General features: G+C 39.9%; 1 protein-coding gene across 1 annotated transcript in view; it reads right to left on the bottom strand.

Moving 5' to 3' along the window:
* Positions 1 to 3,070: 3,070 nt before the first annotated feature.
* LOC109428421 (G1/S-specific cyclin-D2) overlaps positions 3,071 to 16,597 on the bottom strand; it is a 216,864-nt gene continuing 203,337 nt past the window's right edge. Inside the window, exon 5 of the mRNA XM_019704171.3 lies at positions 3,071 to 14,339. Within this exon, the coding sequence (XP_019559716.3) occupies positions 14,148 to 14,339 (192 nt within the window). The 3' untranslated portion in view covers positions 3,071 to 14,147. The remainder of the gene's footprint in view (positions 14,340 to 16,597) is intronic.

Below are 16,597 nucleotides of genomic sequence, written 5' to 3'. Positions count from 1 at the left end.
CTCCTCCGTAACGCCTCTGAATCTCTCCGAAAATGCTCTGAAACTTCCTGAAATGCTTTCGAAATCCCCCTGAACGCCCTCGAACCCCATGTAACGCACCTGATCTCAGACTGCTCTGTAAAATGGAGCTGAACAAATATATGGTCAGTCAAATCACATCAAACTGGAATACACTTCCCCATACGAGCCAATCCAAAAGGCTCGTAATGATAAACCCCAAGAAAACCCAACAACCATTAGGTCTCAACAAAAGGGATCTCAACATGCACATCGGTCTAATAACTGTTCAAAGTTCTCAGCAAGCCCTTCTTAGGGCCTGCTGACATATGGATCTTATCCCCCAAGGACGTGGTTGGCTTTATAAAGCTAGTCTCGCCAGAATGGGGGAGTCACATACTGTAACTCAGGATCTCTATTCATCATTAATAAATGGTCTTGAGTTCAGTCGATACTAAGGTATCTCAGTGACAAACATGTTACTGAGATAACTTGCGTACCTCACAGCAAAAAGGGTATATCATAATAGTTCTAAAATCTGGACGCAGTGATCTTCACTCGACAAAAAAAAACGCACCTGAGATGCTCCGAAACCCCCAAAAACTCTTCTGTGACGCTTCTGTAACGCCTCCGAATCTCTCCGAAAAAGCTCTGAAACTACCCCACGTAACGCACCTGAGAGGCTGCGCAACCCCCGAAAACTCCTCCACGCCTCTGAATTTCGCCGAAAATGGTCCGAAGCTTTAAGAAATGCCTTCGGAATCCCCTTAAAACCATCTCGGACCCTATATAACGCACCTGAGATTCTCCGCAACCCACAAAACGCCTCCGCAACGCCTTTGAAACCAGCCTAAAATGCTCTGAGACTTCCTAAAATGCCTCCGAAGACCCACTTGGACCGCATGTAACGCACACGATACTTTCGGAAACCCCCGGAAACGTACCTGTAACGCCTACAAAACCCGTCGAAAATTCTCTGAAACTCTCTGCAATGCTTTCGAAATCCCCTCAGATAACTGAACCCCCCTCCCCCCAAATGATCTCTTGGTACCCTGCTGCACCCTCTTGGAACCCCCTAAAAGGCCCCTGACCTTTCTTTTGCTCTCCTCTTCAAACACCCCCTGGCCGCCATTGCAATTTCCCGTCAATATTAAATATTCTTATGCACAATATTTGGTATTAGTAGCTTTCCCTCTTTTAATGCAGGGCATAAAAAAGGTGCATAAATTAAAAGTGCATAAAAATAACATGCATAAAAAGAGGTTTTAGTGTACAGTATCCACTTGCATAATTTTCCATCAAACACCAAGCGCCTCCATCATACCAAGTCGGGAGCTTTCGCCAGTCAACCGTAATGTTGCATACAAGCTACCGCCAAAAGCTCATCCTGTGCAAGTTCGCTTTCAAGATGACCTAAGCTTTCAAGCAAGACCATAGAAGGGTTGATGGAGACGCACGATGAGTCATCCGTGGAATCACCGGTCAACATCATCAAATCAAATCTCAATCAAAGTAGCCTAAGTTTGGAGGCGAAGAAGAGTGGGCGCGTGATATCTTTCACCACAACACCGAATCAAAACACCTGCTTTTGTTTGTTGTAAAAATCTATTCATCTATTACCGTGGTTGGTATTTTGTTGTTGCGTTGATTGTTAGAATAGTTTTGTTCCATAAATTGCGCACTCCAGCGCTCTTGTCTCCTTTCCCATTTTTTTATTGTTTTTTTTTTTGTTTATTTCATTCGTTTTTTTTTTACAAATTCGTTGATCGTTCTTCGACAATTCCGAATCGATCACATTCACTGAGACAATGTTCAATGTTTGCTTCTGCTGCGATCTGCTCACCGCTGGATCACTATTTGCACTGTCCTTTTGAAATCTTAGTTTGTTGTATCGTTTGTCTCGATTCCAGAAGAGCGATTCTTTAGCTCACATTCGCGTTGTTTCATTTCATTAAAAAAATCCTAATTTATTTCGCAGTTTTTCACAGGGTTTGTTTAACTAGGTTCAGGAGTGTGCGTTTGTGTGGGGTTACTGCCTTCTGTCTTCAGGGGTGGGATGAGTAGGGGTGTGTGTGTGATTTTGGATGGACTCTTAAATTGTGTGTAAATTTGAGTAAATTGGCACAAAGCTGTTGTTGCATTGATAGACGTTTGTTTTCCAGGTTTGTGGGGCCTAAAGACTAAGTGGAATACAATTCCATATAACGGTGACACGGGCGGGTTTATTTACAAAGTTTTGTAAGGGGGTTTGTTAACGGATATTCATTACATGGCTATTGTTGTACGTTGTCTAGTGCTTGATTGTCGTGAATTGATATGCTTGAATCTATTGATATTTAAAAAATGGTCTAAAGCTTAATAAATTAGACTGGGCAGTTCGAACTTTTTCCTTCCAATCCACTATATTTTTCATGTTTTCAGATATAAGTCAAAATATATGGATATTTTCATTAAAAATATTAAAAGTTGCTTGACTATGTCCTAACGTATGTGGAAGAACGGATTTTTGTTGCATTTGCACGGGACTTTTTAATATTTTTACAGAGTATAAGTGCGCCTGCTCTATCAGTAAAATACGAATATTCCTATCTAAAAAAAACAAGAAAAAAATGCCATCTCTATACTGAGAACTTCACTTACCGACTATACTTACACGACAAGAAGGAAGGGGTGCCTTAGAACCTAACCATCATCATCATACATATGACTATCATTTTTTTTCGGTGTTTTGTTTCAGCGTTTTAACATCTCCTAATAAGTATAATAACTAGTGTGTTTGTGTGCGTACATACATCGTTTAAATGTTGCTTCTATAACATATACATATATTTAAAGGCACAAATATCTGCGTCCGTCGCCGTCTGGACCTAAAGTTCCGCGGAAATCCAACTTCTTCGCGATTGCTTCGTTCGCTCAAGGTATATCAACGAATGTCGGTTATCGGCGGCATCCAAGGAGGCACGAGGTTCCCCTCGAGTGCCGCCGTTGAAATCTTTCGCCATCATAGTAGGCGGTCGTCATTGTCGTGGTCGTCGTCATTGCCTTTGCAAAGGAACTTTGCTCCGTTTTTGCCCGATGAAGATATGCGACTGACAGCTGTTTCAACAGAGCGCGTTACACGCTCGAGCAGAATTACCGAGGAAATGGGTTATTTTCCACCTGTCAGTCGATCTTCACCGGGTTGTTTTATTATCTTTGTGTAAATCTGGTCTTTCTTCTCTCCATTCTACTTAGTAGTGTAGGTAGGTGTGGACAGCCCTACTGCTAGGTGTGGGCCATCCTCTCACAAGAGGGGGATGTATAAGGGTTTTTTGCAACTTCTCATCGTAATAGGCCATTTTACCCCACGCAAATCTGACAGGAAAAGGCCTACTTTCCCACACCAAATTAACAGTGCTGTAATGGTTCATTACAGCATTGATTTGCGTTGCGTAATGAACCATTACAGCACTGTTTTCAGTTTTGATCAACTTATTGATGCTTTCTGGACGCAGGTTTGAAAAATTGTGACAACTGCACTGTATAACCTGCTATGAAAAGACTTCCTTAATCATGACTATGAACATCAGTGTGCAGTCTGATGAAAAATTTTGTTCAAAACTATCCTCAAGTGGTAATTTATGAAGTTGCAAAAAACGTTGTACGCAACTCGGTGCAGAACTCGATTTTTACAGCACTCATCGTAATTATCCAACTCGGCAAGCCTCGTTGGATAAACGTACGGCTCGTGCTGTAAAAATCATCATTCTGCACCTTGTTGCGTAAACTACTATTGTGGGGGGCGGTGCACTCTCTTTCAAATGAACACTCTGTTTAAAGTTCCGATTCCGAGGGAATCGGCAAGGATCGCGCTGGGTAGTTTCTCCCAGACTTTCGTGTGTATTTTACTTTAAGTGTATTACTTTTCTCCGCGCATGTGTAAAGCTCCTAGGTTTGTTTGTGTGTGTTTGTTTTCTTTTGTTTGTTTGCTACAATGTAAGTTTCCTATACCCTAATAAGCTCTACAACCTATAATATATAAATGTATAAACGCTAGATTGAAGTATATTAAGATTCTTGTCCAGGAACCGTACCAGTCTTTATTGCATTTTTTTATCAGTTTTGATTCAACTTTGATTTGCGTTTTTGCGTTTGTGCTTCGCTGTCTTATTTTTCTTCGTCTTGCACGTGTTAACTGTTTCTCATTCACCTGTGAATGGGTCTCGCTAGTAATGCGCGTGTATGTGTGGGTGCGTTGTGTATCTAGTTGCCCAATCCCGCTGACACATTGCGGGGAATTCAATGTGCACGTTTGGTTCAGTGTCCCTTGCATATGATGACAATAATGGCGCCACCGCCGCTACCGCCACTACCAATCAATGCCACAAGATGGAACTCACTAGTTAGAGTCTGTGCCAATTGGCGAATTAAAATTAATTTTCACTTAAACTTGACAGTTCGATAATTATTTCCTTAGGAAAACTGTCAAGTTTAAGTGTTGAACTGTCAAATTTAAGTAAAAAATAATTTTAATTCGCCAATTGACACAGACCCTTAGTAGTGGTTGAAGTGTGGAGGTCGATAGCAACCGAAATAGTAGGCGGTGGCGAAAACATAAACTGTAACAAAAAAGCGTAATAGAATGCTTTCCCCATTTAAGAATGTTTAATTTTAATTCTTTTTTTCTCTAGTTTCATTAACCGAGTAGCCATTGCGACATTTAGGGATTTGACTCGGCCTTCGCAGATGTGTAGTCGCTGGCTTTGTTTGCATTATTATTAGTTGTTTTACTTTTTCATGTTAAGGAAATCGATCATTTTTTTTCACTCAGTGTCTGCACTGAGAGGTAGAGAGTGAGAACTTTCCAAAGTGACATTATAAAATGATGTTATAGCATTTTGTTTCAAATTAGTAATTTTAGGTACTCTATGCAGGTTTAGGTATTTTTTTTTCTGAACAAATAAATTGGAATTGTTGACTTCCTGAGTAGTTTGTTTTCAGCGTGTCGTTTGTTTAGCTTACCAAAAGTAGGGATGTCCAATAAAATTATTGATCAGAAAATCGATTAAAAAAATCACAATGTTTGCAGACTTATGCAAAATGGTAAAGCGCAAGTGCCTTAGCCCAAGAACCTTACTTTAGTTAGGGGAATTTCTATCTAGGAAACCTTGTGAGCCCGGTATTTGCTACTTTCAGTAAAAATGAAATGGCAAACTCACGTGTCATGCCTCGAACATGTGTGCTTGTCAACAACGCAATCACCAGAGATGTATGTGCTATCACAATTGATGTATCTGTTGGAAACCTCAACAGAAAATACGTCTATTGTCAGTTTATTTACCGCATGATGAACCGTCCCTTATGGGTGCTTTCAAACATGTCATCGCATACTGTACTTCAATAGGCCTCTGCCCTTAATTGTTGGCAGTGATGCTCATGCTCACCATATCATCTGAGGCAGCTCAGAGATTAACTTGAGACGTTCCAGTTGGTGATGGAGTACTTAAGTAGGTCAGATCTTGGCAACCAATGATGAATTTCTATTCCAAGACCTTCATGCTATCTGCCAGAAAGGAAGAACATGACGCTTTGCTCTAGTAGAATTAATCACGAGTTGACCGAATGGCTGGATATGCTTGCAGAGTTTCTGCAGCATTTCTCTTACAAGTTTTCAAAGTTCATCATTCCATTCTGAAGTACTCCCAGATCTTTTTTTCCATGCTCCAATTTCTCGAATTATTTTCCGAAGTTCCACTGCGAAATTTCTCCAACAGTCCTTTGCGGATGTTCTCACGAGATTTCGTCTTGATTTTTTCCGATGATTATAGAACTTCCAACTATTATAGAATTTCCAAAACGAGCACTCACAATCTTGGGACAATTTCCTATGGAAATTCCGGGAAGAGTTCTGTTCTGGGAATATTCCAAAGGAAAATTTAAAAAAAAAACTCTCGGGAGTGTCATTGCAAAAAAATCCGTTAAACAGCTACAAGGAAGCACTCCATGAGCAATATCAGCAAAAGTTTATGCAGAAATTTCCTACCGGAAGAATTTTTCTCCGAAAGGAAGTCCAGGCAGTGACTTCGAGAGAAATCTGAGGTAAAACTTCAAAAGCAATCCCGCGAGAACCTTCAACGGAAATATCCGTCCGAAACGCCTATGAAAATTCAAGGAGCAATCCTAGAAGACAGCTCACGGACATTCCTGGAAGAAATTGCAGGGGAAGCTTCAGAAGAAATCTCAGGAGCAGTCCCTACAGATTTTTTTAAACTTCTAAAACTAGGAGAAACTCCGCGACAACATCTGAGGAATATCCTGAGAGAAACGAAAATGTCTGTGGGCAAAACGCAGAAGGAATTCCGGAAAAAAATCCACGAAAGATTCTAGGAGTAATACAGCGAAAACTTCAGGCAAAACTTCTGGAAAGGAATTCAGGAATCCTTAAGAATCTCGGAAATAATGGTTTGAGTCTTGGAAACAAATACCACCGTCAAGAAGGTACCTGTCCATACTTGAAAGATGGTGGCACTATGTTCGTTGCAAGCTTGTCGCTAAACAGCTTCTAGGTTCTAGACTTGCAGAATTCACTATGAAATCTCCATCTGGTTACAGGTAAAGTTTGTGGAGGAATCCCTGAAAGAATTTTGTAGGGAAATTTCTCGAAAATTACATTTTCGACCCTGTAGGGATTCCGGAGGAATCCCGAAGTAATTTTCGTACAAGCCTCTAAAGGAGTTATCGGATGAATTCCTTGTGAAATTTCTGAAGGAATCTCAATTGCAAACTTCGGATATTTGTTAGGATTCCATGAAATGCTTAGAGAAATTCACGGAGGAGTTTCTGAAAAAAGTTCTGGTGGAATATTGTTACGGGTATAAATCAGGCGTTCGATTTGAATAGGTCGAATCTACATAGGAATCACAGCAAACATACGACCTATTCAAATCGAACGCCAGAAATATTTGTTACAATTATAAGACAGAATAATTGTTAAATCTGTTATAAATTCTATATTCGTGCGCTATTTGTGTTATATGTTTTATTTTAACTTGTAAATATTCCCCGAGTTTTAATACACATTTATAGGGTTCAGGAAAAATAGAGGCCCATGAAATGCAATCCAATATTGATTGCCAACTTTCAGGCCATTTCGGGCAGAGGTCAAGTACTAGAGACAAAAACCTTTCCCTGCCACGGACTTCAAGTTATTGAGCTCAAGTATCGAAACCCGAAACGGGATGCCCGATTAGCATAAGTTTTCCTAAACAAAACCAAGCTATGAACACAGCAACAAATGCTGTGAACTAAAAGGCATACTGCCAAATAAAATACAATTCCAGGATGACTGATGGACCCAAACCAATGCATGAAACCTCGTCATCCTGTGATCGGAAGGAGTTATCCATCTGGATGACAGGGCACATTTATGTTATGTGTTGTGCTGCGTCAATTTGTGATGTTCCTAATTTGTGCATTTGTAAGGTTCTATGTGTATCGTGAAGTGTTAATACGTTGTAATAATTAATTTCTTTTATTTTTGTAACAATATCTGGAGCAATTCCTGGAGGAACCCCAGCAGAAATGACTTGAGAAATTCTAGCACGAATGCCAGGAGAAATCCTAGTAAGAAATTCTAGAAAAATATTTTTGGATACATCCAGCATACATCCAACATACAGGCACTTCTGTAGATATTCCTGGGAAAAGTTCTGCAATAATATCAGCAAGAATTTCTGGGGAAAACCTAGCGGAAGTGTCTATAGAACTCTCAAAAAATGTTTTTGGAGATACCACAGGAAGAATAATGTTATAAAGAATTACGGAAAAACTCCTGGAGGAGCACCAGCAGAAATTTCTGGAGGAATCGTAGCAAGAATTTCTGGAGAAGTTTCACCACGAATTCCTGAAGGGTTTTCAATACGAATTCTGGAAGGAATTCCAAGAAAAATTTATGGTGAAATCCCTGGAAAAAAACTGCGAGAAACCCGGAAAACTCCTCAAGCAATCCCAGTCGTGAAATTCATGCATTAATTAATGTAACAACCGCTGCAATAGGTCATTCATAAACCACGTAGATCAAATTTTGATCATTTCCGACCCCCTCCATCCTCGAAGACTTTCGTTAATACAAACATTTAAAAATTTGTATGGGACGAAGACATTGGCCAGCCCCCCTCTCTCTCCCCCTAAAAATCCTGGTGGGTTATGACCGGTCCTCAATTGTTTTAAGAGACATCCCTGGAGGCATCTCTGAAAAAAAGGAGTAAATTTTGCATATTGGGACGAGGTTTAGTTAAAGAAGTCATTTCTACCCCACAGCGTCACATGTTTCAGATTGTCTGACTTACTTAGGGGCAAGACACTGTACAGACGAGAGCACCTCTGAGAATTTCGGTGTTACTCTTTTTATCGATGATCGACAAAATTTGTTGAAAGACATCCCCAAAACTGTAATTTTCATTCATCACACGCAACACTTGGCAGTTTGACATTGGTGCTAGATCACACTTTGGTATGAATAGGAGAAAATCTGAGTAACTGTGAGGAATTCTGAACAACACTTCGAACACCAATTTTCTCTCGTGGAGCGGATCTGGTGTGATGGTTAGAGCACTTGACTATCACGCCGAGGACCTGGGATCGAATCCCACTCCCGACAAGCTCGCAAAATGTGAGTTCTTCCTTCGGAAGGGAAGTAAAGTGTGGGTCCCGAGATGAACTAGCCTAGGGCTAAAAATCTCGTTAATACAGATAAAAAAAATTCTCTCGTTAGATTTGTCTTGCCCTAGCTTACTACCTTACTTTAATTAATATACGACTTCAAAATTCATCAATTTTATTGATATTGATTATAAAATGGCAATGCTGAGTGAAAAACACTTTTATTTCTCTTGTTCAAAAAGCTGACAAAATCGAGAGTAGACCAAATCGGGTCATCACTGTATTTCCAAATTGAAGCGATTACAGGAGAAAGCACTGGGGAATCCGAGCAGGAGAAAATAGCTGAGGAATAACAATCTCAGGTATGGAAAACCCAATACCTACAACCTGAATGAGTTATTAATTAGCCCTGCATAAGAGGTAAAATACCTCAAATAATAACTGGAGTGTATTCTTTGCATAACTAGTGAATAATGACATCACGTATTGCAATACCTAAATAATAATCGGCGATTTTTCTATACAAATAGCGATTTTTCCATAATTGAGTAATACGTCAAGCAGTCCTCAACACCAAACCAATAACTCGTTGAGGTATTATATCAATACCTACAAAATACCAAAGTAAGTTATTTTCAATACCTGGGTAACCGACCCATACCTTGTCTTGGTATGATACCTGACTTTGGTATGCTGCAGTTATGTGTCAGTTATTCGTTCCTGCTCAGGAATTCCGGCGGGGACTATCGTTCAAAATAGTGGAGTAATCTTTGGGAAGATAAATAAAAAGAAAATCGCGTTAAGTACTGTTCCTTTGAATTCCACTAAGAATTTGCATCTTTTGACAGATACGTATTTCGACCTCAACTGTAAGGTCGCCTTCAGTGTCTTGTACTTGACTCGACTTTGGGAAGATTCCTAAAAGAAACCCGCAAAACAAATCTGATTATTTACATACGTGAATGCTACATCTCAATGGTATATCTGGAGAACAACTTCATGAAATTTCTCATCGAACCCCTGGAAAAGTTCGCATTCAAGTTTTTGTGTACAAAATTTTTCATTTAATACTTAGAGTAATATAAGAATTCTTCTAAGAACTCTATCTTTCAAGATTCCTTCAAGAAATTCTGCTGAGGTTCCTCAAGCCGCACGGTATTCCATGTGTGATACCCGTTTTTTTTTTCGGGATTTTTCCACGGAAGCCTTCAGTTTATTGCTTCATAATTCTGGATTAATTCCTTTTGGAAATTTCTCCAGGAATTGCTTCAGAAGTTCCTTCACGGATTCCTATAAAAGTATATCATAAGGTTACTCCGAGAGTTTCTTTTGGGAATCAATTATTATTATTATTATTTCTTTATTATAGAGATTTTCAGCCCTAGGCTGGTTCATCTCTTGGGAATCAATCCAATTCATCTACAGATTTTTGCAACAGCCACTGAAGGATTACCAAAATGAACGCCTGGAGGATTCCCAAAAGAATCATTTGAAATAATCCTAGAAAAAACTCCTAAATGATGTCTAGAAAAAAATCCTGGAAGATTTCCATAAGGAATTCAAGAAGGAACTCCTAGAAAAATCTCAAAAATGACTCCTGAAAGATTTATAAAAAAACACTTCTGGAAGATTCCCAAAGGCAACTACCCACAATGAACTCCTGGACTACTTCCAGAAGGAAGTTCTGGACGATTCCGAGAAAAAAGACCTGGAGGATTTCCAGAAGCTTTTGAAGGAAAGCCAGTAAAAACTCCAGGAGAATTTCTGAAGACGATTCCTCAAGACACTTTGGTTTGCCCCTAGAGTTAATCTCTTTTTGGCTCTTGCCGTTAAACTCTTGGATTAATTATGGATGAAGTACAGATGGAACGCCTGGTGGAATCCTAAAGAAACTCCTGCCGATATTCTAGATGTAACTCTTTTAGGAACTCCTGGAAAATAATCGGAACGAATCCTAGAAGATGCGATTGTTTTTTGGCTTTGCAGTTTCCGGTGCGCAGTCCCAGAAGGATAGAATGTCAAAAGGAATGCTCTCAGAGTTTTCGATAGAGTCACGGAAAAACTCTTGCAGGAATCCCATGAAGAAATCCAGAAGAAACATATAGAGGAATCCCAGAAGACTTTCTCCGGAATCCTGCCGTTTTTACCCTGATACTATCGCAAAACCAAAACAAAGTTACCCGATAATCCTCTTTAAATGTGGTTTAAGGAATGTCTTTCGCAAATTTCATCGATTCCTTCTGGTGATTTATCTGGGAAATTCTCCAGAAATTTCACTGGGACTTCCTGCACAAGTTTTCTATGGGATTACTCCAAAAATGTTATCTGGGAATCAATTCAGGAGCTCGATTTCATCAGCGGTTCCTGGAAAATTCCTAAAAACCTTCTGAAAAATCCTAAAAAAGACTGCTGGAGGATACACCCGATTATTTTTTGCACAGGTCATTATTTTGCTATAACTCAGTAAATTTTGAACCGATTCTTATGAAATATTGTACACTGATAGTACTAATCGTGTCCACATGTGTACAAAATTTCATAAGTATCGGTTGAAAGTTGACTGAGTGGTAGCAACAACCAGACCCGTGTAAAAAAAGAATCGGGTGTATACACAAGGAATTCCTGCAGGATTCTTAGAAGAAAAAAACTCATGGAAGATTCCCAAACGGAACTTTCTACTAAGAAATCCTAGAGGGTTTTCAGAAGGATTTTTGTGGCAATTTCCAGAAGGAACTTCTGAACAATCCAAGAACCAATTTGTGGATAAATTCAAAAAGGAACTCCTGCTGAAATCCCAGAAGTAACTCTTGGGAGAATCCCAGAGGAGACTCCCGAAAAAAATCCTGGACGAATCCTAAAAGTGTCAGAGGTTTTCTGCTTTGCAATCTTCTGTACAAATCCCAGAAGGATGACACAAAGAATTTTTCGAACAATATCAGAAGGAACTTTTGACAGCGTCAGACAAACTCTTGGAAGAATCTCAGGCTTCTCCTAGAGGAATCTCCAACGGAATTTCAGAAATAAGAATTTCCGTAGGAACACTTAAAAACTCCCGGAAAAACTCCTGGAGAAATTTCTGAAAAAAAAATCATCAGGGAGAATCTCAGAAGGAACTTCTGGAGGAATTTCAAGAGCATCTCTTGGTCAAAACCCAAAATACGTTTTTCAAGGAATGCCAATTGGCTTCTTTAACGATATTGAGATGATCCCATATTCTGAGTCTGCACGCAAAACTGAGCCGAAATCCAAATTTTCATGAATTTTGGTGCCCGGGAACCTATTTAAAAATCGATTTGAAGTATATATGGGGACGACTTGTCGAATCACCTCTCGTTGCATTTTGTACTGAGCGGAGCTGTCAAGCCCAGCTGTCAAAAGGTGATATTATAAAAGAACCTCTTTGAAATTGATTTTTGGTATCAAAATAAAGTTCTAAAAATCTGAAAAAAATCATAGTAGCCCAGAAAAAGGTGCTCTTTCATATAAAATTAAATAATCGATACATTTTTCAAAATTTAAAAACCCAATTATTGGAAAACTGCTGCACGGGAAACTCTAAAACTAGTTTGAGAAGGGTCATCTGGTTGATAATCAGAAGAAAGTCTTGAAGAAATCCCAGGGCTCAGTAACTCTTTCAAGTATGCAAACAAAAGCTTCTCGTGAAAAGCTGCAAAATAAACCAACGAAATCATAGAAATGTACTTGGAGGAATCTCAGAAAGACCCTCTAGAGTGAAGTAATTCTATGGATTCCCAGAAGGAATTTGTGGTGGAATTTAAGAATAAAAAAATCTTGGGATTTCCGTACAAACATCTGCGGTAAATAACGAATAAATTTCTGGATTAATTTGGGTCAATCCCAGAAGGAACTCCTGTGGATTTTTATATATCACTTTCTGACAGCTGGGCAACTGTTTGACAGCTCCGCCCAGTACAAAATCTGACGAGGGGTAATTCAACGAATCGCTCTCATACAAACTTCAAATTGATTTTTTAAATAACTTCAAACTGATTTTTAAATAGGTTCCCGGGCATAAAAAAAACATCAAAATTTGGATTTCGGCTCAGTTTGGCATGCAGATTTAGAATATGTTATTATCTGAACACCGCTAAAGAAGCCAATTCTCCTTTCCCAAATTACTAAAACAATTTAGATCGATTGGTTAAAAACATGGACATCCCTACTTACCATAAATCACGACTGCACGCTAAGCAAATTTCACTCAAGCATCAAGATTGCTCTCCATCAGTCCAGCAAGCAAATATCCGCCATTTTGATAAGCATCTACGATAGGGTGATACCGCCACTAGAGGAACTGGTTTTTAGCTTCGAGGCTACTTCGACGGCCTCTACTGGGCCCTTCCGGTGCGTCGACCCAACCAGTTCGGGCGGAAGGGACCGAACCGGGCGGCGAATTCCTTTCTCTTTCCACGACATACGTCGAGCAGCAGCAACAGCGACCCCCTCGACACCTCTCTTTTTACAGACTAGACTAAAAGCTTCGCCGTCCGGTTGCTTTTTTTGTGATTTTTTTGACTTTTTTTTTTGTTTACTTCGGAACTCAAACTCCCTACCACACTGCACACTGGTCAAAAAACTCGCTCGGAAATCTTCAGTAATGTCGGATGATATTTTCTCTTCTTCTCTTTTTGTGTAAATTTCTTCAATTTGTATTCAAAGTTTGTGTTCAAAGTTGCTTTTTTGCAGCTTCAATGACTGTTGCTTTCTAACTTCTAACAATATAATAATATAATATATGTACACAGATACTAATCAGAAAAAAAAAATTGTAACAGTTTCAACCTTACCGATATGCTGTACGATAATTGCGCTTCACTTACTGCATTCACATTCACTCCCTAACTAGACGACTACATACTACTACTACTATAGAATGGCTCTCAATCTCACGTCTGTGTTTGTGTAGGTGTTAAACTGCGTGCGTTCCGCTCCGGAATCTTAACCTCACTTTTAACCGATGCTTTACCGCTGAACTTCGTTCATACACATGCACTTTGTGTAATACGTTCCTCGAAAAAAGGGGGTTGACAAATTTCTCTCGGTGTGGTTTTTTCTCTTTTTTGTGTTTCTCCGCGTTGCGATCTCTCTCGAAAAATTCACTTTTTGCGTCGACCACAGCGCCAAGAGCACGTGTGCGCGCGCGTCATCCGCACCTAACCTCACTTGGTGTTTGCTCCGTATCTCTCTGCTGAAATCGGGGGGCGATCCGCCGCCTGCGGATGCTCTAAATTCTGCGTTTGTTTCGCTCTTAAATTTAATTGTAAAAAAAATATAGCACCTAAAAAAATCCAGTTTTTGCGCTTGTGCGATGCGCGTTTCTTGCGCCGCGCGCTCCCGAGCGCCGCCTCGATGCGAATCCGCGAACTTGCTTCCGTCCGCGCGAAGGATGATTTGTTTTCTCTCTTTCTCTCACTCTCTTTTTTAGACTTTTATAACGTGAAACGATTAGGATGAGGAGCGAGTGGATTGGATTAGATTGGAGCTGTTTCTCACAACTCGATGACGTCCGTCGGAGTCGTGGAACTGCACTTGAAGTTGGCGCAGGGTTGTTGTTGCTGCTGCTGGAGGTGTTGCGACACGATGGTGGCCGTCGCCGAGGTTATGTGCATTGATTGGGGTAATCGGCGGCGCTGCTCCTGGAAGAGCGCCTCCATTTTGTCCATGCATTCACAGATGAATTCCTGGGGGGAAAGAGAGAGAGAAGAGAAGGACATGTAAGTGGTTTTTTAATGATTTAGATGATGTTTCTTTTTCAGTGTAAGGAGAAACGTCAGAGAATCCAAACATGGCCGATTTGAACCAGATCAAAAGGCACATATATAAAAATTTCTTTCGCCAACGCTTCTGATCTTGTCAAACTAAATCTTTGAAGTTTCTATTGTTCGTGCAGTTGAAAATCGGATTTTTTTACACGCGAAAATCGACTTTTCTCCGAAACCATGTGTCGGAGGTACATAGGGTGGGGCGGGGCAAGATGGGTCACGGGGCAAGATGGGTCAGTGCCATTTTTGGGCGCATTACTCATGTTTTGTTTAGATTAATAATTTTGTTAGATGACCAGCATGAATATACAAAAGTTTGGGGCATTGATTGAAAAATTATTCACTCTCATTGGAAATAAAAAATAAAATGGTTTTTAGCCATTTTTCTTATGCGATACATTCCATATAATCTCCATATAAACGGCTGCGGGGCAAGATGGGTCACCTTCAATTTTGAACGTATTTTTGGAGCATTCAAAAGTTATTTATTTTTTGTTACAAGACTATCTCATAAATGACTTCAATCAAGCGGAATGAACACTCAAAATTATAACATAAAATTATGATAATTTATTAGTGAAAACATCGATTTTCAAGACGCTTTAGGACCACTCAAATCGTAAAGTTTTTTATATTCCAAATAAATCTATAAAATGTTTACTAGTAGCTCTTGTTTATTCAGTATGGATATGGAGCATATATGAATGCGGAACAAATATTATATTTTGACGTTTTTCGTTGAGAAAATGTGAATTACTTAAAAGGTGACCCATCTTGCCCCGCACTTTTTACACGGTGCAAAATCGATCACTTTTTAAAACTGCTCGTTTAACATCATATTTTGTATTTAATGAACTTTTTATCGACTTTTAGCATAGCTAACTAGTGTATTAAAGAGTAGCGGACGAATACAAACCAATACGATTTGTATTTACAAAGTTATGGTGATCCATCCTTATGCGACCCATCTTGCCCCGCCCCACCCTACGTCGGGCACAGTGCGCTGGATAGAGGGCCGAGTCCGCTGTCCAGCGCACTACGTCCGACGTTAGGTTTCACGTATGAATTTTGAGAAAATTCGACTGTCGGGTGTGGGGAAACTTCGGGTTTTAACCGCGACGACAATATTATTTCATGATTGAGGCGTTTTATTTACTCAGTCTAATGAAAAGATAGTGGTTCTTCAACTAGGACAGGTTGTCGTCAGCTGCCTTTTGTTCGCATTCGACAGCCATCTTGATCCTCTGGGGAATGATTTATTGATTGGAGATTTTGGCAACCCTGATCGATTTTGACAGCTGTACACGCTAAACTAAAACCAGACATCTCTTTTTTTTTCCACCAACAATGAGCCATTTTACGAAATGACAACAATGTTGATGATGATATTGATTTTCACGGGTTATTGGACGCTACCTCCTGTCAAAATTCATTCATAAAATTGGCTCGTAAAATGGACTATTAGCAATCGTTTAAGGACAGACTTGTTAGAATCCCAAAATGGCGCACAAATCTCATCGTAAACAAAACCAGCGCAGCTGATCTTCTTATTTTGAGCTTATTACAACTGAGCAAGAACAGAATAATAAAATGCACAGTTTTTTGAAGTTTGATTCTTTAGATTTGTGCGTCTGAAGTTCTGATGCACTGTTCAAGCGGGATTTCAAGACGTTTGTCCTTAACTGATTCCACTCAATTCTCAGCCAGTAAAAAGAACCATTTCACTGCAACAATCTACGCCGTGTCCTTCCCATGCGTTCCGACGGAGACCTCTCCGAGCGAAAAAGTTCCCAATCCCCGTGAACATGTGGCATGATCGTTTTTTATCATCATTGTCTGTCTCGCGACTTGCGAGCATGACTATGTTCCACCGAATTCCTCAATGGGATAAAGCATCTCAAACGCATCAGCATCCCATTGTCGTCGCATTGCCAGAGGGAAATCATCTGTTTCTGGAGTCTCAGCCATCAAGTCCCAGTTTTTCATTCATAAAATGATTCCCATTTTCGTCGTCGCCGAGAATCGAAATCCGACATGCAACGAAGAAAAAAAAAACTTATCCAGATTGCGAAGGAATTGTCAGCTAGGGGTCCTTTCCGCTCTAGAGGGGTTTTTGTGTCAGCAGTCTTTCGTCGAGTTGCAGAAAATCAGAATTTTCACAAGGCCATCAAACCAAC

This window comes from Aedes albopictus, chromosome 1, assembly GCF_035046485.1.
Source record: "Aedes albopictus strain Foshan chromosome 1, AalbF5, whole genome shotgun sequence".
In the NCBI taxonomy this organism is placed as follows: domain Eukaryota; kingdom Metazoa; phylum Arthropoda; class Insecta; order Diptera; family Culicidae; genus Aedes; species Aedes albopictus.
Note: the sequence above shows the minus strand (reverse complement) of the source record. Positions and strands in the feature narration are given on the sequence as shown.